This window comes from Pagrus pagrus (genome assembly GCF_965226575.1).
Source record: "Pagrus pagrus genome assembly, chromosome: 7".
In the NCBI taxonomy this organism is placed as follows: domain Eukaryota; kingdom Metazoa; phylum Chordata; class Actinopteri; order Spariformes; family Sparidae; genus Pagrus; species Pagrus pagrus.
The window spans coordinates 5,534,423-5,557,913 of record NC_140191.1 but is presented as its reverse complement, the minus strand read 5'-3'; the positions used below and the strand labels follow the sequence as shown (position 1 = coordinate 5,557,913).

General features: G+C 40.2%; 1 protein-coding gene across 1 annotated transcript in view; it reads left to right on the top strand.

The window, feature by feature from the left end:
- plcl2 (phospholipase C like 2) overlaps positions 1-23,491 on the top strand; it is a 48,503-nt gene that overhangs the window by 3,780 nt on the left and 21,232 nt on the right. Inside the window, exons 3-5 of the mRNA XM_084358615.1 lie at positions 14,215-16,698; positions 17,894-18,097; positions 23,068-23,143. Coding sequence (XP_084214741.1) covers positions 14,215-16,698; positions 17,894-18,097; positions 23,068-23,143 — 2,764 coding nt within the window. The remainder of the gene's footprint in view (positions 1-14,214; positions 16,699-17,893; positions 18,098-23,067; positions 23,144-23,491) is intronic.

Below are 23,491 nucleotides of genomic sequence, written 5' to 3'. Positions count from 1 at the left end.
TGTGTAGGAAGACCTGATGATTTATGATTACTTATTTAAGATTCTTTGAAGGTTACTCACTAAAAAAAGATGTGTCCTATCTGTGCTGCAATAGAAATATTTGTTTTCAAACAAAATGTAAGGTTAAAGTGATTTCAGTACATTTTGGTGCAATTTTAGTTTTTACTTTAAAGTTTTAAGAATATTTTGACCATCACTGGAATAATATCATGAATCACAATTATGTTGGACAGTTTAATCTTGACATGAATGTTTCATATTTTCCCATGCCTAGTGCACAATCAATATCTTCTGCTTTGGGTGTGTTCCCTGGCAGCAGACAGGGATCAGCTGCTCACCTTTCTGCCAGCAGGTTCGCAGGCAGCACATTCTTGGCACATTGTAGGTGTTGAACTTTGACGTGACCTCTGCCTGGAGATTGATGGTAGTAATATTGACATTTCTGCCTTGTTAAGTCCCAAGTAATCTCTCACTACACAAGGATCTGTCTTACTTCCCAGGCCATTTGAGCGCAATTTATTTCAGTGGGATGTCTGCGCTTGTGATCTATAGGCTCTGTCGAGACATGTGGGAGCTTATTTGAATAAGAGAAATGTCATTACATTTTAGACTTCTTTTTGAAGACATTTTGGATTCAACTCAAAAGTTATTGTGTAATAGACGGAAAGGTTTCTTTATATAACATTTACTGTCAAGACTGACGACCCTGTCCAATTTAGCGAACTGGTCCTGAGGTTTCTCCAGGGAGGTCCAGTGCCAGGGTATCCATGCAGACAAGAAATGATTCTGAAATGCTCAATGACCTTAATTCAGCTAAGTGCCATATCAGAATACCCAATGAAAGCCTTCATGACGAGGCAGAAAAAATAAGTGAACTGCACAGCGGGGCAGTTTAAAATGATTTTGTGTCATTTGCTTAGCAACACACACAGATGGATAAACATGCAGTGAGTCACAGCAGAGAGGATGACTTCCCATAAGTTGAAGCCAAAATGAATGTAATGTTAACGTCACAGAAAGAGAACATGGACTTTTACCAAGGTTTGGGTTGATGCAGTAAGTGGATTTCTTTATCAATAATCTTTATAAAGGAATAAATGAATGCTACTTGTCCACCAACAAACCAAAAAGTAAGAGCTCATATTTTGAATTGACTGGCTTAAAAAGTGACACTGCCATACTACATGAATACTTCATCAATAATGTGACGGCAGGGAACATGTAATACTTTAGTAAGTTGATGTCCTGGGAAAATGTGAGCAGCATGATCAGTAAAAGTGTTTTTTGGATGAAGAAAGTAAGAGTATGATAATATAAGGACTAATTTTTTACTTGTGTGTCCCTAAAATTCAGAATTTCCCATCTGAAGGATATCAGACAAATCAAGTATGCAGTGAGCCGTGCCCTTGTCTGCATGGCAGCATTTCCTTGTTTGTGTTTTTGACAGCCATGACTGATAGAATATTGCAGTTCGACAGTGGTTGAGAAGGGTTGGACCAGCGCTAACAAGGCAGCTTGTTTCACGCTGTCTGTCAGTTCTCGTTAAACTGCTTCTCTGAAGTGATGGGAGGATGTGGTCGAAACAACACCAACCACATTCTCATAGTAACTTCACAATAACCTGACTTCTATGAAGGTTTCTCATGAAGAATATTTGGTGGTGTGGGTGTGTATGCATGCGTGTGTGTGGTGAGGGGGGGTACAAGCTAATGGCACACCGAAACTGGCACGTTGAGACTTTCCTCCAAAATTATATGTGCACAGTCTGAAAAAGTCAAGCTTGCAATCCAGGGTTGACAAAATAACACCTTTTTGTAGATCTCTTAATTTGATGGTTGCTGAATGCTGAACTTTAGATGATACTCCACCCAAACTCTACACTCAGCCTCCCACTCATCCTTCCACTAGTGGCAAGTTTTCAAGCACCAATAAATCCATAGATGTAGACATCCATAGTCTAGCTTTTCTAAACCCTCTCACTGTCCATTTAAATGCTCTAATTTCAAAGCGTTGTTTTTAAAAAAAGATATCGCCAAATACACTGGCTCTATGTTTCCCCCAATTAAATGCAGAAGGTCTTTGTTTTTGAATTTGTTTTTGAGACATGCTGAGAATATTGGAGTATTATGCTGCAGAAGTGGTTAGAGAATTATTATTGGATCTCTTGATTCTTTGGAAAGTATTTTAACTGACATGATTTGAAGTTGACCTCAAAATATGACCATATCCTCTCAATGAAAGATGAAACTACCAACTTTCAAACTTTGGCAGTGTGATTGTCTAATTCTCAAAAGATAGATTTTGGATGGAAAAATCTTCACCCCCAAATCAAAATACACATTTTTTACTCTTACCTGTTGTGCTATTTAATCATCTAGATTGTTTTGTTAGCTGCAGAGTTTTAGAGATACCGTCCACAGAGTCTGCCTTCTCTCAAATACAGTATAATGGCGGAATAGAGATAGATTTTGGAGTTAACGGATAACCTCCTTCTTCTCTCCAGAAATATAATGGTATAGTGATAACCTTCATTATGGAGGTAAAGCTTCCAGTCCTGTTTGTGTTTGTTTGTTTTTAGGTCAGTGGAATATTTTTATAACTTGCAATGGACCAAGATGCAACTGATTACGGTTTGATGTGGATCCAAGAAGTTGTGCTACTATATTTTTGACATTTTCTCATGCTTTTAGTGTAAAGTAATTTGCTCCCTTACTGCACGTCACCATTGTTCAGATATAAAAAAAATCCAGACATTTGAGCAGCCTTGCTAGAAATATGCACACTTTTTTTGCTTTGTAGTTTGAATTAACTTTCCATGCAGTTAAAATATCAAATGAGGCAGTTAAACTGCTGCATGAAACATAAAGCAGCGTATGTTTGGATTACATTATGACTATGCAATACTAAAGCAGTTACACATAGCTTGAGTTATGGTTTAGGTGCTTACTAGTTCATTTAAACTCTGTCTTCACAAGTAATTTGTGACCATGTTGTATGTGGGTGGCCAGTGGCAGGAGAAATAATGAGCCAATGGCCACACTTTGTTTCCCAGCTCACGTCTCACCTCAGATGCTCTTGAACAAAGAGGAACTTTCCATTGCTTGGTAAATAACACTTATTTCACAGCTCTGGTAGGAGAAGAAAACAAACTCAGTTTGTGATATCACCCTGTTAAAAGGGAAAACAATATGGTATTAATTATGGTGGACCAGATTTGCTGTGAGCCCAAGACAGGTTTCTCCATGGGATTCATCATATTGTATCATATGATTTTCTCTGGCTCAACGGCAGTTCAGCCTGCATTACTCAGATGAGACCAGTGCATCACAGCCCAAGGTGTGATGTGAATTATATCATACGTCTAATTTGATGATCTTGATTTGCAGCACCTGTAAAAGGATAACACAGAGTGTTTGCGCCGGTTGTGGCAGCGGCAAAGAAAAGTAAAATCATCAGTACAAACTAAATTTGTATCGGCTCTTCTTTATTTTAAATAAAACTGTTAGGAGAGTCAGAATCACATTTGACTTCACCTTTTTAATGTGGTTTAGAGGTGAACCTCCCCTGCACTACCAATTGTGCTGTCTCTGCCAAAGAGCGCATATAAACAGTCTCTCATTTCAATGTCAGAAAGTTTCCAGAGATCATCTTTGCACGCTACATTTTGTAAACCTACATTCACATTTGACAGTAATGATTTTAGATCAGGTTTCCCACAGTTTTAAGACTTGGCACAGTTGAAGGGGTCAGCGTTAGGTTGTAGATTCACTTTGAATATATTGACATTAAAGTGTTTTGAGAGAGCTTTTCCTTGAGCCAAATTATTGCACTGATTAAATGTTATATCATCGCTTTCGGTAAAAGGACGCTTTAAATACGTCTACTGTATACTAAGTACTTTGTGCTGCACACTGTCAATGCTAATGTAGTCATCAGTGTTCACCATGTTTATAAATAGCTCCCAAACGGTGCTGTTTCCATTTGGCCTTCTGATTAATTGTGGTGAATAGTTATTGCTGTGTATGCTACAGTACGTCTGTCCTTGAGTACCTTGATTCAAACGGGTAAATGTAGTCATCGCTTGCCCTATTTTGTACACTCAAATAGAGGATTGAGGTAGAGCCAAAGAGGGCAATGCAGTATGAAACTGAATGAATCTCTCCTGAACTGACTGTTGAAATGGCTTTGAGCAAGAAAGTTTACAATATTCCCACTGAGCAACTGTGTTCAACATATTCCTCTGGGTTAAAAAAGATGTAAAACATTTTTACTGCACATTGTCTTTTACTGAAGTGGGTGACACGAAGTTCCCATCATTAATGTGGCAATGCAAATGTTGTTGATATTGCTAAATGTTGTCTAATTAATTAATTAATTCATTCATCATTTAGCCTAAATTTGCCAACCACAGATAAAGCAAACTTGTTTTGTGTCCTACTTCTGGGAGGGACTTGCTGGATACATCGTTGAGCAATGAAGTTTGCATGCTTGAGTTCAGTCCAGTTGCCCAAACCAATGCCACTGGTAGTAGATGGGGTAATTTATTAGAGATCTGTCGACAGCTATCCTTGAGATGTAGGGTCCTGCCACTGTCTCGCATTCACTCTTTGTGGCCGCATGTGTTCAAGGCGACTCTCGGCAGCACTCAGTCGCTCACCTGAATAATTGCCTATTCATTCATCAGCTCAGGTGTCACTGATTTACACAAGTGCTGCTTGCCTCGCCCAGTTATTTCAAGGGTAGCTCAAATTACTTGGCAGTGATTACAGTTCTGCCACATTAATGGGAAAGGCGGTTTGATGCCCTTGCGGGTAGTTGAATGAATATTTTACTTTATTAAGCAATGAAGAACAGAAGGAAGAGTACATATTTTAACAATTGATTAATCCTTTGACTGACTTTTCAGGAAAGATTTGATGGTTCTTGCATCTTAGATATGACAAATGAGTGCTTTTCCTCATCTTAAAATTACAGCAAACTAATTATCTTTTTGGGCGTTAGACTCCCTGAAGCCCTACTGTTGACCAGCTCTTCACTGTCCATCGTCTTATGAGAGCTTACATTTGAATAGGTTCTTTGGGCAGCATATCCTACGCACACTTAATGTCTAGTAAAACTTAAAAAAAAGGGTTAGGGTTTGGTTAACATACTTTCATGTTACTGCATATACTAGAGGAAACAGCCTGTTTTGATTTGATTGAAATGAAATTGACCAGTTATCTGTTGTCCCCAGTGCTTCAGCATTGTCTTGCATTGCTGTTCAATCTTAAGAGGCTCCTAGGATGAATCGGCTAAGCTGTTTTGCAACAATAACGATGTTGGCTATTGAAATCTTGTGAAATTGGCAGCTAATATGTTAATTGTGCTCATTGTGAGTGCAGGCAGAGTGTTTGAAGCCTGCGTTCTGAAATGGTCTCATCATGGAAGCCTTATCAGATGCTGAGCTGTGCTGATGCCGTTCACTCTCCTCTGTTAGTCTGAACTGTGACATGACAGTTTTGCTTGATCATTCCCCAGTTGAAGTCTGATCAGAATGTGAATAAGATCGTTTTGAGCAATTGCAGTGTTGACCTGACTTGAATAATGTATAAACGCTTTGAAGTTTGACCTGATTGAACAATTAAGTGGTGCACACTGTGCTACACAGCTGTTGCATTGCATTACCAAATCAATAAATGGGTACAGTGTATTAGGAACAGTTCCTAGTTATGTTTGGCGAGGCTCAATTTGATTGTGAGTATGCAAACACTGTTTAACAGTGTTCTGTGCAAGTGCTCTGTAGGCTGGGCTAACTGTGTATGTATTAATATGCATGGTTTCTCACTGTGAGCCACAGCTGTTAATAAATGAGAATGATCTTTGTCAGTCAAGTAAGCTGGCCCTATAAACGGCAGCCGAGCCACTTGAATATTAGACCTGAAGTAAAATGGCAGTCTTACTAATGTCATTCTCAAATGCTTACTTTCTTTTAGACTATTGAAATAATGTAGAAGCAGTGCCAGTTGTCTTGAGGCATATTTCTCTAGTAGTACTTCTACCAGCATTCCCAGATGCAGCAGTTGACATCTCAGGGTTGTCCTTGTTCGGACTACAGCATGAGAAAGTCTTATGCGTGTTTGCCTTTGTGTTTTCGAGTATGAGGTTCACCCACACACTAATAAGGGTGGCCTCCACAGCTCTACACTTCAGCAGAAATAGTCACTGGTCGAGGTTTATTTGTGGGGGTTGAACCCAGAGGGGGAACTGTGAAGATCCGACATCCAGGAGTAATACTTGAGGTTTGACTACAGAACTGGTCTTGTCTCATATTACAGCAGATAAATTCAGCATTGTGGCGGACTTTCCAATTTCCACATTGAACAACAGTTCTCAAAAGTATTTGTAATAAGTACTGAAGATTTGAAAGATAAGCATTTATTCAGGGCCCCCCGATAGCTCACATGCTGAGGATGAGTCATCACTGCAGTGATCTGGGTTCGACTCTGGCCTGGACCCTTTGCTGCATGTCAACCGCACCATCTCTCCTGATGTTCTCTCTTTGCTCAGCCATCACTATCCGTAAATGCAAAAAAAGAAAGAAAAAAAACTTTGAAAATGATATTTGTGTTATGATATAATTATATGGTGAGATGAGTAATAGATAAATTATACTACTGAGTCATTTTCTAGCCTAGTCTTTACCTGAGGAAAGTATAGGTGTACTTTTCATGACATTGTTATTATAGCGCAAATCTCTCCACTGTGGCCATCTCGCAGTATCACTTGGGCTTTGCTGTGTGGATCAGTGGCTTTTATGTTTTATCTGATGTATGGGTGTTTTGCACCGTAGGCAGAGAGGTTTCATATCCCATAGACCCATTAGCGAAGGCTACAGATTTTTTTTTTGGTCCGATTATGGATAAAATAAATTAATTTAAAAATATGTTGCTTTGGCTCTAATGCAGCATCCTCTGTCGGTAGTTACCACTCTGGTCTCACTCATTGTCTCGTCAACACTGAATGATCTCAATCTGCACTTTAGTAACTCTTAATTAAAGTTAACAAATAAATGTAGTGGAGTGGAAGTATAAAGTGCAGATAATGGAAACACCCAAGTAAAGTACCTTGAAATTTTATGTAAATACAGTACTTATTGCTCTACTTTATTACTAACAACTGGTACCAGCCCTGAAAAACAAAAAAACATATTGGTTAATCCTTGGTAAAGGCAGCCCTTGGGTGTGGTGTCTAAAGGGCCAAAAGGCCATGTTTCAAAGTGGTTTAGTAAAAGTTTGACTATAATTTTTAGCTACTAAAACAATTAGGAATGCCCTTTCATCTTGTAATGTCAGAGGAGACAAGCTGGACATTGTCTATATTTCTTGTCTCATTCTATCTGAAGCAGGCCCAACACACTGATTGGGAAATGACGTGCTCACCATGAAATGAGAAATAGTGCTGTTAATGTTGCTGAAGGTTCTCAGTCATCCAGGTCATGGTAATTCTGAGTGCTATATCGTAGGCAACTGGACTTGTTTCAGTTTCTTGACGGCGTTTTTCCTCTCTTCAGTTCTGAAGAAGCCTCTTGGAAGTTAGAGGTGCTTAGAAGTGCTGTTAATGAGTCAAAACACCATTGTGCTTGACTTGCTTGCTTGACATATCTCTCAAGGTCTCATTATATTTTTAATTCACACTTGCCGTAGAGATGTCAGGGAACCAGTTGTAGAGGGTGACATGGTACGTGGTTGAAGCTTGCTTGCAGGTCAAGTGGAACACAGAGGAGAAAGTCCATGACATATTTTTCATTCATCTGATATCTGCAGGCTAAAGATCACCAATGATTTTCACAGGCTTATAATCATCAGAAGGATTATTCTGTGTCGTCCTCTCCAGAGGCTAATTACTGTATGTGTGCGTGTTCCTCTTCCCTATCCAGTTTTTAAAAGAAACATATCAAATTAATATTTTTGTGAAGAGTAGAAGTGGCCTGTTTCTGTCTGGCTGTGTGTTGTGTAATTTCATCGATTGCCCAGCCTTTCCTCAAATAACGTGAAATGTTTGACTTGTGTGTCAGAGAAGGTACACACTATGGCTCTTTAAGCACAGGTCACAGTCTGCAACTTAATAAAGCACCAGAAGTGTGAAAATGTACTTATTAATATTACTGAATTAACAAATGAATTTATTATAACTGTGGTTAATGGCTCAATCAATATTTGAGAACATCAGAGGCTCTCTCCCAAAGCCTAGAGCCAAAAAACTAAGAGCTGATGAATCCTGGAACAGATCCACAGAGAACAGTTTGGAGGAACATGGTGATGAACAATTAACTCTGAACACCTAGGGCAATTTTTCTCTGGTTAATGGTATATTTTCATTTTTCTGAACTGAATTACTGGCATAGAAAAGCTAAGTTTAAATTTCTGGGAAACTTTATGGTTTCAGTGCGTTGATAGAAGTCAGTTTCTAGCTTTGGGGAATAGTTATTTATATTGTGAAATGGGCTCTTGTTACACGTGTGTTTGTACCCACTAGTGTAATGCAGGAGATTATGTGGTCCTAAGAGAATCAGACAATCCAGTGACTGAAGGCAGGTACTCTTTTGATGCAGCTATACTTTTTATTCCACATGCGAGTTGGATTACATCAGCTCAAACCCCTCAAATTCACAAACATGTCTGTCAAGACACGTACAAAATAATGATAATGAAACCTGTGCATGAAAAATGCAAATAGATCTCGGCTCACATTGAACTCAAGTGACTGACAGACTTTTAGTCACAACCACATTGTTGCAAAAATAGACATATCAGTCTCATGTATATTGATTGAGGAAATGGTAGATAAAGTTAACTCCCAGGGCAGTTGCCCTCTTCACACTTCATTTGACCGGCTGATATCATATGGTACAGAACAGAAACAGCTGGGCGTTTTTACCAGGTTTAAACTCCTGTGGGATTTGACTTCAGTGAAGCTAGAGAACAAAAAGTCTCCGTATGCTATTTTAATCAAACAACAAGCTGTTTACTGGAACATTTGTGAGGCTTTAGAATACTTAATGCTGAATACCTACAGTGTGTATTATGGTTAGCTTACTGTCTTATTATTTATGAGGTCCTATTCTTCTTTGATCTCGATTAAAGTACGTATTCAAAGTAGAATCCATCTAAAGAGGTCTCACTGCGTTTATCAAACAAATAATCCCTTTATGGTATTTTTTGTTGCCGTTGACATAACTGTGCAATGTTTTTATCAAAACTTATTTTCAGTACATTCATTTCCTCTTCCTTGCTGTCACCAGTAGAGTTTCTTTGTGACTCATTTAGTTGGATTTGTTGTTGTTCCTTCAGAATCTTTTTCTGTTACTGTTACTCTCCCATCTCTCTTTCACACACATCAGATTTGTTTTCATCTCAGCCTCCTCCGCTCATAGAAAATTTCAGGTGGCGTCAACACAGCCTTTCGAAGTTTGTTGATGCGACTTTATGAGTGCTTGGTTTGATGCAAGAGGTCATCCTGCCTGTTAATATGCAGTGGAAAGGTTTTCATGAACAAATAAAAGTACAGAGTTAGGAGTCAAAATTGTGATTTTAACATTTAATCTTTCAATCCTAAAATTCATTCCTACTTGTAGAGAACATGGTATGTAAGCATGATAATGCTGCAGGGATCTCTTATGGTGCAGGCTAACCTGGAAGCAGTTCCCTGGTTCCCTCTACAAAAAGCCTATAGGATATTTTCATTAGGTTAAGGATTATTGCAGAAAAAAAAACTCTGTGGCAAACACAAGTTTATGATACTTGCATGTTTTGTTCACTAATGAACACCACTTTTATGATTTTTGAAGCGTAAATGCGATCACTAGAAGTAAAGAGCTAATGTTAGTTTATAAACAAACTCTACAGATTGTAAAGTTAGAATTAAAGTAGTTTGCCAGCTAAAGTCCACCCGTAGAGATGGACCAGTGAGAAGGTCAGTCTCTGTGGTCAGCATGATGATGTTTAATGTCAGCGGCAACCTCTGTAGTCTCATTTAGCCATTTGTTAGCAACTACCTTTTTGAGACACGCAAAAGCTTTATCATTTGCACCTGGGGTATTAACTGATGAATTTCCCCCCAAAAACCCCCACTGATGTCGAGGAAAGGAAACCAAAAGTTAAAAAATGCTTTTAGGATTCATTCCTGTGGCATCTAAGTGTTTGTCCCATTGTCAAGTTAAAGCCATAAGTTAACCTAACCATCAGTATGTTAAATAAGACCTCCATGGAGAGAAACTTAATTGTGGTGATCGAAATCATCACATATGCTGCTGTTTCTTTCATTCTAAAGAAAGTTCTAAAGGATTACTAAAGAAGAGCCTCTTCAGACTAACTGATTTCTAGTGTCGACCAGCTTCATAAGTCCTTTTGTTATGTACTCTTGGGCCGGACTATTATTCTTAAAAAAGGTACATATCCCACTGTTAAAGCTGTGGGATATGTATGAGCCTCTTAGGTTACCATGCTGTGGCCTCAGCTTGCTTGGTAGGTAGTGGAGGAGACTTTTTAATGCAGTCTTGGGTCTTATCCAGAGTTAGAAAATGATTCAGCATCTGACTCTTGATATCAAGGCCAAGTGTTTGCATTGTGCCACAGGAAATGACAAATCTGAAAACTGTTTCCTGTTCCAAATAGAACATGCACAGGATGTTGAAATTTAACTTGTTTTGTAACATAGATGTTGCATGTCATCATGAACAGGCATTAATAGTTAAGGTCATTGAGCAGGAGTGTTCAGAAACATCATCATTGCACGTATAAATGAAACAAAAGTGATGTATTTTAGGCCAACAAAAGGGGTGACATTTGTACCAATTTGGTTGCTGTATTTGATTTGTATTCTAATTAAATTCTGTTCATTGAATAGCTTCACCTTAATGCAAGTTGAAGGTGATCCACATTGTTTGTTGTTGGGGATGTAGGATGAACAGTGGAGCAGGGAGTAATAGGTCCCTTGACATGTCCTCAGTCGTACAGACGGTTCATAACTGCTCACTGAGCCAGAAAAAAATACAGGATTCAGTCCATTAGGGGATTCAGATTCCTATGGGATCAGTGAGCGGTCGGATATACTCTTGTCTTATTTATTCACTTGCTTTCTCATTGTTTCATCCTGTGTTTGACTGTCTCTCTAACTGTGTTTCCTTCACTCACTCACTCAGCACAAACTGTCAAAGAAACCAAACACATATTAAAATGATATGCAATGGCATAGAAGTAATTTCCCTTGTCAAGGTCAGCCTGATGGGATTAGACTTGTTATTATTTCTTTGTTATGAAACACCACGGAAACATCCAATATTCTTTTTATGTTGTTCTTTCAAAATATACCAGGGGTTTTCTTCTCTGAACATACCCAAGAAGAAAAATAAACCCTGCAATGGAGTATGAGCACTGTTATGCAAAAAAAAATCTCTCAACAAATAAAGAAACTTTAACCTTTTATTCCCTGACATTTTATAAAAAATACATTATCATAGGTTTCAAAGAAGTGATGAGTAACAACACCATACAGTGTGTTGTGGATGTTTCCTACTGTAAAGGCAATGTTGGTGACAGTGCTGATTAACACAAAATGCCAGTTACACATTGAGTGGGAAATGGTTTAAGGTTGTTGATCAATACCGGTGACTGAGCGTGTACTTACTGGTGTACTGCTGTCATTTCTGGCTTATGAAACTTTCCAGCTCACACTTGTATAACAAACTGTCTCTGCTCTGTGGAATTTGACTACACTCCCAATCAGACTTGATAATCACTAGTAACGGCTCATAAATTCTTAAAAGCAATGAGGCCTATTTTTTTGCTGCCTTGATCTTTGGAGGAAAGTTCGAGATCTTAATTGAGGATGTACTGCTGACATTACTTTGACATTTCAGGTCGTCCTCTCATTTTAAAGCTCGTTTTGGAGCTGTGCTATGGTGTGGCTAATAAAGAAGACTTTATCATAGTTCACTTTGAAGATAGAGTTAATGTTGAACTGAGATTAACAGGGATGATAAGCGGTATTTCTATCTAGAAGAATATTTACCCTGTAAAGCAAATATCTGATGGAACTATAAATACACAGTCTGATGATGGTGAGTGCTCATTGCGAAGCACCATTTAAGGACTAATACAACTTTACTTATTGCAAAAGAAAACACCCTGGGTTGTTTGACTTCCACCAGAGGCATAAACGGGACTGTTGCATAAGAAACGGTCTCCTCAGGAAATAATAACAAATGCTAAGACAGAGATGGGAGTGTTCAGTATTGTTTCTCGTTCTGTTAGAGGAAGCAGAGGGAAATCCTGAGGAGAATGCCCGGCGTGGCGGCCCTGGCAATATAGCAGGAAACTAACATTTCAAAAAGTAAGATGTGACTGTAACTCAAGGTCAACATGAAGACCACATTCTTGCTCAGATCATAAGGATTATCTGCAGTCATGCATTTAGGTTTTAAGCTCCCCTGTGATATAGTGTACTGTCCTTGACCAGCAGACTGAAAGAGAATGTGATTCTTATGTTTACATCTTACTTGACACTGTCCAGACTTGGAGAGGTGTAGGATTCTACCAATCAGAATAAATCTGTCAGTCTGTGTGTTTTGCAATACTCCAACACACAGATGGGATTTTTAATGATTAATTCATTTGGAAAGGTTATTGCATAATATTATTTGGCCTTCTGTAATTTTAGAATTGCCCACTGACAGACTTCCCTGGATCTGTGTGATAAGATGTTTGTTATTTCACTAGATTTAAATGTTTTTCATGTTGGGGAGGATTTTGTTTAAGCCTCCTTAGCTTCCGTCCTCCTCTGTACAACCATTTAGCTTAAGTTTTGTATCTCATCTACTTTGATGTCTTCATTGTGCAAATAAACAGTCTGACTGAGACTGTGCTGTTAGCAGCAGGCTGCACTGGTAGTCACTATCCATTGCTTTTGCTGCATCCTGTCCAATTGCGTGATGTAGGCACAGCTAATCCCTGTGTATCTCTAACAGCAACTGCTGAGTTGTGATAGTGTGGTGAGACCATAGGGGAACTGATAAGAAGACAGACAGTAGACAAAAAAAGAGTGATTATGATGAAACTGCTTCAAAAATACAAAAAAGTGATACTGTGAAAAATGATAGCTACACATCTTAGCATTGTCAAATGTATCATTATTAAAGCTGTCAGCTGGATGGGTGAAGTGAACGGAGGAAGATGTAATGTCAGAAGGAGGATGTGTGAAAGCACCTATATGCATTTATAGGCATGCAGATATAGAGACATGTAAATCATACACGAAGCCCATCATTCCTGTTATTAAATCGGATTTTGTGACTTTGCCAATGTTTCCTTGACACAGTGATATTTATGTGCACTAGTTCATTCAGTATGTGAGGTATGCACATCTCAGCCTGATTACATAAGAGGCTGGGAAGGTTTCGAGCATTTCATTAAACCCCAAAGGAAAATTAAGATCAAGAGTTTCTGCTGGAGTGCTGCATAAGGTATTCTGAACTTGGCAACATCATATAGTTGACAAAATGATGCATTCCCTTTGTATAAAGTGGTACCATTAAGCTGCCACATGATGATTAACAAGGATGTGGGTTTGGCTGGTGCAAAAAATGTGAAAGGAGTTTAAATAATCCAAAGTATAAAATGATGCCCTTGTGCTGAAGGAACCTGCTGCAGTGGAAAGAGCAGGGTTCATTGAAAATGTCAGGAATGTGGCTGCTGAAGATGACTAGATTTGTGTGGGCGATACTCTCCTGAGGGAGATATGCTGTTGTATCTCCATAATGTACACTGACAGGTACCTTAAGTCACCGAACAAAGTTGCTGCTGTGATTCTGCTCAGAAAATGTTCAGAGGGAACAAAGAGGGGGCAGGAAGGAACGACATGACTTGCAAACAGTATATCAGAGCGGGCAGCATGTTGTGTTCTGTTGAATAGTTCTGTAAGGGAGATATTTACCTGAATTTGGTCTACGTATGGAAAGCCTGAAGGAAGAATATTTAATCCTGAATCCTATGAACAACATTTGTCAGACTTAAAATAGTGAAGTGAAATTGGTCACACATTATATACCTTTTTAAGGGGAACAAAAAAACATCACTCAGTGTTTATTTGAAGTGCAATTGTTATGAATTATGACTTTATTTGTCACTCACTATTTATGGAAGGATTCTTAATTATGCATTATGTTCTGTTTCTCTGCAGGATGGCTCAAGACAGCGTAAAGAAAGGAAGAAGACCGTATCATTCAGCAGCATGCCCACTGAGAAGAAAATTAGCAGTGCAAGTGACTGTATTAATGCAATGGTGGATGGCTCCGAGCTGAAGAAAGTGCGATCCAATTCGCGCATTTACCACCGCTACTTTCTCCTTGACGCCGACATGCAGTCTTTGAGATGGGAGCCCTCAAAGAAGGAATCAGAAAAGGCCAAAATTGATGTAAAATCCATCAAGGAGGTTCGGACAGGAAAAAATACGGACACTTTTAGAACCAATGGAACCTATGATCAGATATCAGAGGACTGTGCTTTCTCTATCATCTTTGGTGAGAACTATGAGTCCCTGGACTTGGTGGCAAACACTGCAGATGTAGCCAACATATGGATTACAGGGCTAAGGTACCTGATCTCCTATGGAAAACATACCTTGAACATGATAGAGAGCAGTCAGAACAACATGCGCTCATCTTGGCTAGGTGAACTTTTTGATGAGGCAGACGGTAACGACAGCAAACAAATAACAATATGTGCTGCCGTGCAGCTAGTCAAAAAGTTGAACCCGGGGCTTAAAAATGTGAAAATAGAACTGAAGTTCAAGGAGCTTCACAAAGCTAAGGACAAAGCAGGTTCTGATATCACAAAAGAGGAGTTCATTGAGGTCTTTCACGATCTTTGCACCAGACCAGAAATTTATTTTCTCTTTGTTCAGTTCTCCAGCAACAAAGAATTTCTGGATACCAAGGATTTAATGATATTTCTGGAGGCAGAGCAGGGAATGGCACAAGTCAGTGAAGACACCAGCTTAGAGGTCATTCAAAAATATGAACCGTCTAAAGAGGGCCAGTTCAAGGGTTGGCTTTCTCTTGACGGGTTCACCAACTATCTTATGTCTCCAGAGTGCCATATATTTGACCCTGAACAAAAAACAGTATGCCAAGATATGAACCAGCCCTTGTCCCACTATTACATCAATGCATCCCACAACACATACCTGATAGAGGATCAGTTCAGAGGTCCGTCTGATGTGACGGGGTATATCCGTGCCCTCAAGATGGGCTGCCGCAGTGTAGAGCTGGACGTGTGGGATGGGCCTGATAACGAACCTGTTATTTACACTGGTCACACAATGACATCACAGATTGTTTTTCGCAGCGTCATTGACGTCATCAACAAGTATGCTTTTGTTGCATCTGAGTTTCCACTGATCTTGTGTTTAGAAAACCATTGCTCCCTAAAGCAGCAGAGAGTCATGTTTCAGCACCTGAAGAAGATCCTTGGAGACAAGATCCAGCTCGATGCTCCAAAACCTGAGGACTGCTACCTCCCCTCTCCCTTTGAACTGAAGGGAAAGATCCTGCTGAAGGGTAAGAAACTGGGCACGAACTGCACTGGTTCAGAAGGTGAGGTGACAGATGAAGACGAGGGGGCAGAGATGTCTCAAAGGATGAGCATAGAGTCTGCTGAACAACAGACTATAGCAGCCAAGAAATTCCAGCTCTCGAAGGACCTCTCTGATCTGGTGACCTTGTGTAAGTCTGTGGAGTTCAAAGATTTTCCAACGTCTTTCCAGAGCCAGAAGCAATGGGAGCTCTGCTCTTTCAATGAAGTATTTGCAAGTCGCTGCGCCAGTGACTTCCCAGGTGACTTTGTCAACTACAACAAAAAGTTCCTTGCACGGGTTTACCCTAGCCCCATGCGGATCGACTCCAGCAACATGAATCCACAAGATTTCTGGAAGTGTGGTTGCCAGATCGTGGCAATGAACTACCAGACTCCTGGCCTGATGATGGATTTGAACATCGGCTGGTTCCGTCAGAATGGGAACTGCGGCTATGTGCTACGTCCAGCGATCATGAGGGAGCAGGTTTCATATTTTAGTGCCAACACTAAAGACTCAGTGCCTGGTGTTTCTCCACAGCTCTTACACATCAAGATCATCAGTGGACAAAACTTCCCAAAACCCAAAGGCTCAGGTGCCAAAGGAGACGTAGTCGACCCCTATATGTATGTGGAAATACACGGCATTCCTGCTGACTGCGCTGAACAAAGGACTAAAACGGTCAACCAGAATGGGGACAACCCTCTGTTTGATGAGAGCTTTGAGTTTCAGATAAATCTCCCCGAGCTCGCAATGGTGCGCTTTGTGGTGCTAGACGACGACTATATTGGTGATGAATTTATCGGCCAATATACAATCCCCTTTGAGTGTCTCCAGCCAGGTTTTCGCCATGTACCACTACAGTCTCTGACAGGGGAGGTTCTGCCACATACCTTGTTGTTTGTTCATGTGGCCATAACCAATCGAAGAGGAGGCGGCAAACCACACAAAAGGGGACTGTCTGTACGAAAGGGCAAGAGGAGTAGAGAGTATGCCAGCATGAGAGTGCTATTGATCAAGGCTGTGGATGATGTCTTCAAAACAGCCCAGCTGCCACTGAGGGAGGCAACAGACCTCAGAGAAAACATGCAGGTAAGACATTTAAAAAAATACTGAGCCAACAACATCATCAGAGATGCTCTGTGGTAACTGCACAACTTCTTTTTCCATCTTCAGCCTGAGAATGTTTTTTTCTGTAAAAGGGTCACTTAAGAAAATGTAACCTCAAGTCAAGTATAGATTATAACCAGACTTACTACAAAAAATCTCAAGCATTTAAAAAAGGCTCCCACTCTGGAAAAGGAAACACAAAACCACCAGGCTTGACTGAATTAGTTTTAATCTAATCCGCATGTGTTTTGGAATAGTCAAAACAGATGCAAGAGAGAAAACAATATGATGACATTCCCGTTTAAAAAATAGAGCCATGTAAATGATATTCATCACTTCTAATGCATATGCAATGCAATAGTTAAAGCTACGTCAGCTACAACAGAGAATAAACATGGCCTTTAGCAAACCGTCAGCATGTTTTAGCTAAAGTGCTAGCTATTTTTATTGGCCCACAATCAAGTGTCATCTCGAACCTTTTTTTCTGTCTTGACATTGAGCAAGCTATGTCACCACAGGGATCCTCAAAACAGTCTTTCTTTTATGGTCACATTCGAGTCATACTTGTGGGCTATAATCCTCCTTTGAAGTCTCTACGACAATTTGAGAAATGCTGTACTGGAGTGTCACAACAGTCTGGTTGGTCTCATGTTGTGTTTCTTCAGGCATTGTATTAGAATTTATTTTGGTAGCCCTGTTTATATTGCAGTCATTGTGTCATAACAAGACACTGGCCTTGAGACGATAACACATCTCGGCTGTCCTGTCACAGTTTGTCCCTCTGGTTGTTTATGAAGGGTTTAAATTTGGCCTTTCACAGGAAGGTTAGGATTTGTGTGATTTTGTGTGTGTGTGTGTGTGTGTTTGTTCAGTTTCCATGTGATACTGGTGTCAGTCCAAAAGGATTGAGTGTTTATGAGTAGCTGACAAGTGCCAAGATGAAAGTTCTCACAGGTAATGAGTGAGCCTCCAGCCACTTCCTCTTACAGGGCGCTACTCTGAAGGGTTGTAGTTATTTATTTAATGCAGATCGCTACCAGATTGTAGCAACATGGAGTATTAAGTCCCTCCTTTTACTAATGGTTATAACCTTAGACATGTGTTTTGTTTTGTATGCCAGTATAAACCAGTATACCCACATGCAAGCTCAGCTGTAATCCCTCCCTTCTCTCTGCAGAATGCCATTGTGTCCTTTAAAGAGCTGTGTGGCCTTTCAGCAGTGGCTAACCTGAAGCAGTGCATCTTGGCCCTTGCCCCAAGACTGACTGGACCCGATCACTGCCCCCTTCTGGTGTTCAACCTCACTGACCAGTACCCTAACTTGGAGCCCCAAGGCCTGCTACCAGAGGTCCTCAAGAAAGTTGTCACCACATATGAAATGGTAGGTGGCAGTCAGACAGAGTTGTTCACTTTATTTGCACAGTAATAATACCTGGAAGCAAAAGTGGTACAAGCAGATGAATCGGATAAATTACCATAATTATAAACAAAAGAGGAAGACCCATGGAGGTAAAATATAAAAAGTGGATTTTACATTGAGTAATATAAAATAATAATGAGATCCGGTTCAGGAGACATGATTTTATCTGCTGATGTTTTGAAGGTTCTTTCTCGTCTCCTCATGGTTTTTATGTGGGCAGCAGTGCACAGAGAATAAACTCAGCATTCCTATTTTATGAACTGTAGTTTAAGGGTGATTTGGAAAGGGTGTTATCTGTCCCTCTGTCTATGTATCCATCCATCAGAGAGAAAAAGAAGCCCTTACCAAGCACACTAGCTTTGAATTCAATTGAATCAATACCTTGGCTTTACTGGACTTAATTGGGACATACAGGGACGGTTAGGTAATGGAGGCTGGAGCTCTGTTAAGTAATAAAATCAATGTTCACAAGTTATGCAACATGCAATCGAGGCCATTCACAGACAACGCCATTATCCTTAACACACTGTTCTCTCACGTTGATTCTCAGCACATTTAAGCAAGTTGATTTTTCCACCTTTTTTCCAGGCAGGAGGCACAAATTCCTTGCAAAAATTCACTGGCCAAGCAAGGGCAACAGGTGAATTACTGAATAATTTTGCATCCACTAATTGGAGGATGTTTTTTTCAAAATTAATCTCCGTTCTTTTGGTTGTAGCTAGGGGTGTAACAATTCACCGATATGAATCAGAAATAAGTTTCAACGTTAAAGATACTACTTCATCGATAGAAGTAGGACCAAGTGGACCTCTGGAACGATCTAAATGTACTGTGAACCAGTTGATGGCTCGAGTTATGAATCGGTTGCGTGAAGCTGCCATGCTGCTACTTCCTCATAGTGTCTTCAAACTCTCGTAAAAGTTAAAAGGTCAGTGCAAGACTGTCGCTACATTGGTCACAGTAACATTAGGGTAGTGTTGCCTGCCAGGTAAAAACAAAAGCAACACGTCCGACAACGCCGGTAAAGATTTACAATAATAATAGTGCTACATATTTACATTATGTATAGAGCGAGAACACACTGAGCACATATTGGTGAGAGCAAACATGGTGTTGCTAGCATCATATTGAAGTGCTTTTTTTGCCCATAACGAGAGGTGTGCACACCTGTGTGATACGTGCAGAGAGATGTTTGAAATTTCACATGTAATTTAAGAAGCAGTGTTTTTTGGTGCATTTCATCCCTTGAGACTGAAAGATGAACATCTGAGGTAGGGGATGATGCTGAGAGACTTAGATGCAGACCGATTAAGGTGACCCCTCTGCTCTATTCAGACTCTGGAGTGGAGGGCTAGTTAATTGGCCCTGATGGAAAGAGCGCCAGCAAAATTGAATTGGATGGAAGAAAGGGGAAATTGACGGGTGTTTGGGGACCAAAATCGAATAAATTAAGAGCAAGGGCTTAAGTGGTTTGAGGCTGCAGGCCTTGATCATCAGCAGAGTGCCAGAGGAGACGGGGAGCAGGAAGGTGCACAGCTGAAGGGGAGCTGACGGGTACAGAGGCATAAATGAAACGAGGAGAGCCAAACTTAAAGACTTGTAAATAATGTATGAAACAGTACAATTAGAAATTCAGGCACTGTGTCAAAATCGCCCAGTGGGAGTAGCCAGGCTTTCGCTTCCTAATTGGCAAAAATAGAATCTGGGTCTCAATCCCTGTCCATTTGTGTGTAGAGAGAAAGTTAGAGAGACTCAGTATGATGCCAGCTTGTGGTCTTAGATAATATGGTCTGATTTCTTTTTTTGTTCACAATGGATAAAGTCAGAGCACTGTCTGTAAATAGAGCTGAGTTAGGAATGCACAATCTCTCAAACGCTGAACCAAGGAGGATACAGAGCCCATCTTAGTCATTGTTTTGTTTGTCGGTAACAAATATCATCTTTTCTACGGCACTTGAATATATATTTGTTGTATGGATTATTATTCATCCTCACATTTCCAATGGCTCTGGATTCATGATTAAGGTATGTTGTGTTCAAAAAGTATTCCCCTTTATTTTTTACTTGCTACATGCACAGTGGTAGCACTAAGCTAACATCACCTTAAAAATAAATTAGCATTTGTATCTTTTGTTAAACAGGGTTAATGATAATAGAACCAAACATACCACTTACAAGAGATAGTCTTTAGTGTGCAAATGGGGCAAAGTCCACCCACTTACCTTAAAATGTTCCTTTAAATACATTTGAGATGCTGCGTCTGCCACCAAGATGGTAATTTCTTCTCCCATCAGGGAAGTAATCACAGCGTGTGCGACAGCTCTAAGTGCCGCAACTGCAGCTGCGGAGTGACAAACAGCCACAATCACTTAGTCATGACTGCTTGTAGCAGAGCATGGTGATTCACTGCATGTGTTTGTGAAACTGAATCTGCTCCCCCCATACATTACAAGACTTTATGGGATGGACTCAGTGTAATCATGCTTAAAAAGGTTAGATGTTTATACATGTCTTAAGATAATCCTTCGCTTTGCCATGTCTTCAATAATCTTCTCAAAAATGAGATCTACATTGTGGTGATGTAATTTGAACATTTCATATTAGATCTCATGATTGTCTAGTGGAAAAAATACTAACTAACTAACTAATAAGACAACAACAACAAAAAACTGTTTATTTGAGATCGTCTTCAGTACTAAAGCCTCAGTTGCTGATTATCTGTTTTCCTACCACAGTGCTTTTGAGGGATGAGTCTGGTGTTATTGTCAACACATCAGTGTTTTCCACACGTAGACTTTACTTGGGTGGACTGGCCAGGCATATCAACAGCCACCTAAGTATATTTTTGTGACCCGTTTCAGCATACTTTCATGTTTTTAGGTCCCCGCAATCGATAACCATTGGAAAATCTGCCCCCTTAATCTTCACCTCCCGTCTACTGACATTCACACATGCTCAGCAGGGAGAGAGAGAGAGAGAGAGAAAGAAAGAGAGATGTTCCCTGGTGTTACGCCTCTCCTGTGACCACACTGACTGTGATGCAACCTCTGTTATTTAATATAGGCCTACTTATGCTGTTGTGTTGTACAAGCTTGTAAGTGCTCCTGGTTGTTACGAAGTCATTTAATACCACATTGGTATCACTGGGCTACATAATTGACGACAAGCGGGCTCCTCACCCAGCTGACCCGCTGTTGTGAAAACCGAATCAGAGTTGACAAAATCCAGAAAGCAAGGTGTTTTCTCTTTTGGGCTAATAAAACATATTACTGATTAAAGAGCGACTACAGAGCAGACACATACTGGGAGAAAGAAACAGAAAGGTGAGGTATATGAATGCCCGTTCACTCTTGTTTAACCTCGGTTTCTATCACTCTCCTTTGCCTCCTCCATTAGTGGGGTTCCTTTTCTTTTGCAGAGGAGATTTTCCACAGTTACTCTAGTTGTTCCACCATTACCTGAGGATAGCAACCAGGGAAAACAATGCCTCTTCCTGTTTTGGTTGCATAATGACAGATGAGCTTCCTTTTCTGTAGTCATTGTCCTTCATTCTTTTTTTTGTTTTTTTCACAGCCATTACATTGTGTGGTCAGTATTTACTCTAGAATGATGAAGTTGAAGCAAAAAAGTTGTCTACTGACAGTTTAAAGAGAAATATACAGTAGAATACCACCAGACATAATCTTTAACTAAGTTATAAGGGTGTTACTAATAACAACCATTCTTCACCTGCGCTTCTGAAAGAAGTGTCCATACTTCACATTTGATGTTCGCCTCGATGTTCCTGACACACATTTCCCTACCCCATCCTCTCTCTTCTCTCACTGAGCGGCCACAGAGCTGGCACGCTCCAGAGATCGATCTCAAGGGGCATGATGTTGGTCACTGCCCTTTTTTTTTCCAAGAGCGGCTTTGTTTCGCTGAGCTTGAATTAAATGGTGTTTTTCTTTCCTTCCCTTCTGTCTTGGCAGCTGAGCAAGGCAGCCTGGCTCTGTGACATGACCTTGCTGTGCACTTAAGTCACTTAGGGAATGTAAAAGTCAATTATAACAATTCTGCATACACAAAGGCCCCAGTACCCGATAGGCACTAATTGAAATCAAAAGCAGAGCAACATTTGGCTATATATATCATCTCCCTCTCATGAAGCAATTAAGCTTTTACTAAGATAATCGGAGAGGAAGATCCAGATGGTCTGTCAGGCACCCTGTTCACTCAGTGCTTATTTACCTCTTTTTGTGACAGCCTACATATGCATCATTAACCTCATGAAACACCACTGTGCTGTTCGTCCTTGTGTAAGGAAACCAAATTTTTTTTTTAGGGCGCTGTGGGGAGGATGCAGTGTTGGCATTTAATATGTAAATGGATTTCCTGAAGTCTTTGAGTCGGCCTTAATGGCCACCATGAGAGTTTTAACAGTCTGCAGGTCAGCAGAGTTTGTGCACTCAATTAAGGCCGAGCATAACGCCACAGGAGCTAAACTTAGCATCTTTCACAGCTGCAATTTCACAGATAATACAGTAGTGGTCTGCTTCAGAATGACTCACATGCTTACGTTGTACTCTTCTCATAATCACATGACCTTGATTATCTGCCCTTACTTTTAAAGACATACTTTCAAGTATCAGGATTGACTGTATTATTTTTCTCCTGAAGAAAGCTGTTCTTTTTTTAAGAAAAAAAAAAGAACTTTTAATAAACATCCTAATTGCTTGTGTCTCCTTCCCTCTAATTTTGGCCTTAAAAAATGCAATTCAGCGACCACACCCACCGACGTGCCTGTAATAACAGCTTGTTTTTCTGAGCCCTTCCTGGATAGAGACAGCCGGTCACCAGACACAGACTGCTCCCTGCTTTATTGTGGGATGCCAGTTTTGCTGACGTGGAAAATAAAGGCAAATATGAGCAATATGTTTGTCTCCTTTCAGGTGATCCAGACCAGCAAGACTCTGCTAGAGACCTCTGAAGGGGTGTGCGAGAGAATCCTACAAACGCAAAAAGCAGGTAAGAGCTGGTCAGAAGTCTGAAGAAAAACTATAAAAGTCTGTTTCTTGGCACCATTAGACAACCCCTGAATGCTTTCATATGGCCACGCCATCCCTCTGAAACCACACCACACAGATTCCTCGATATGAAAGTCAGTAGATCTGATTATGCTTTGCAAATTTGCATAAGTAGAATTACCATATGAGTCATGTTCAAGTCTGTGATCTAGTCACTGTTTACCGTTGGAACCCATTGGTTCAGATAGGGGCGTTTAATCCAGACCAGTAACGGCGTCTGTGCTGTATTCTGATAATAAGGTTTGGTTTACACTATATCAAAGCTAACAGATGGCGGTCTGTCTATGGT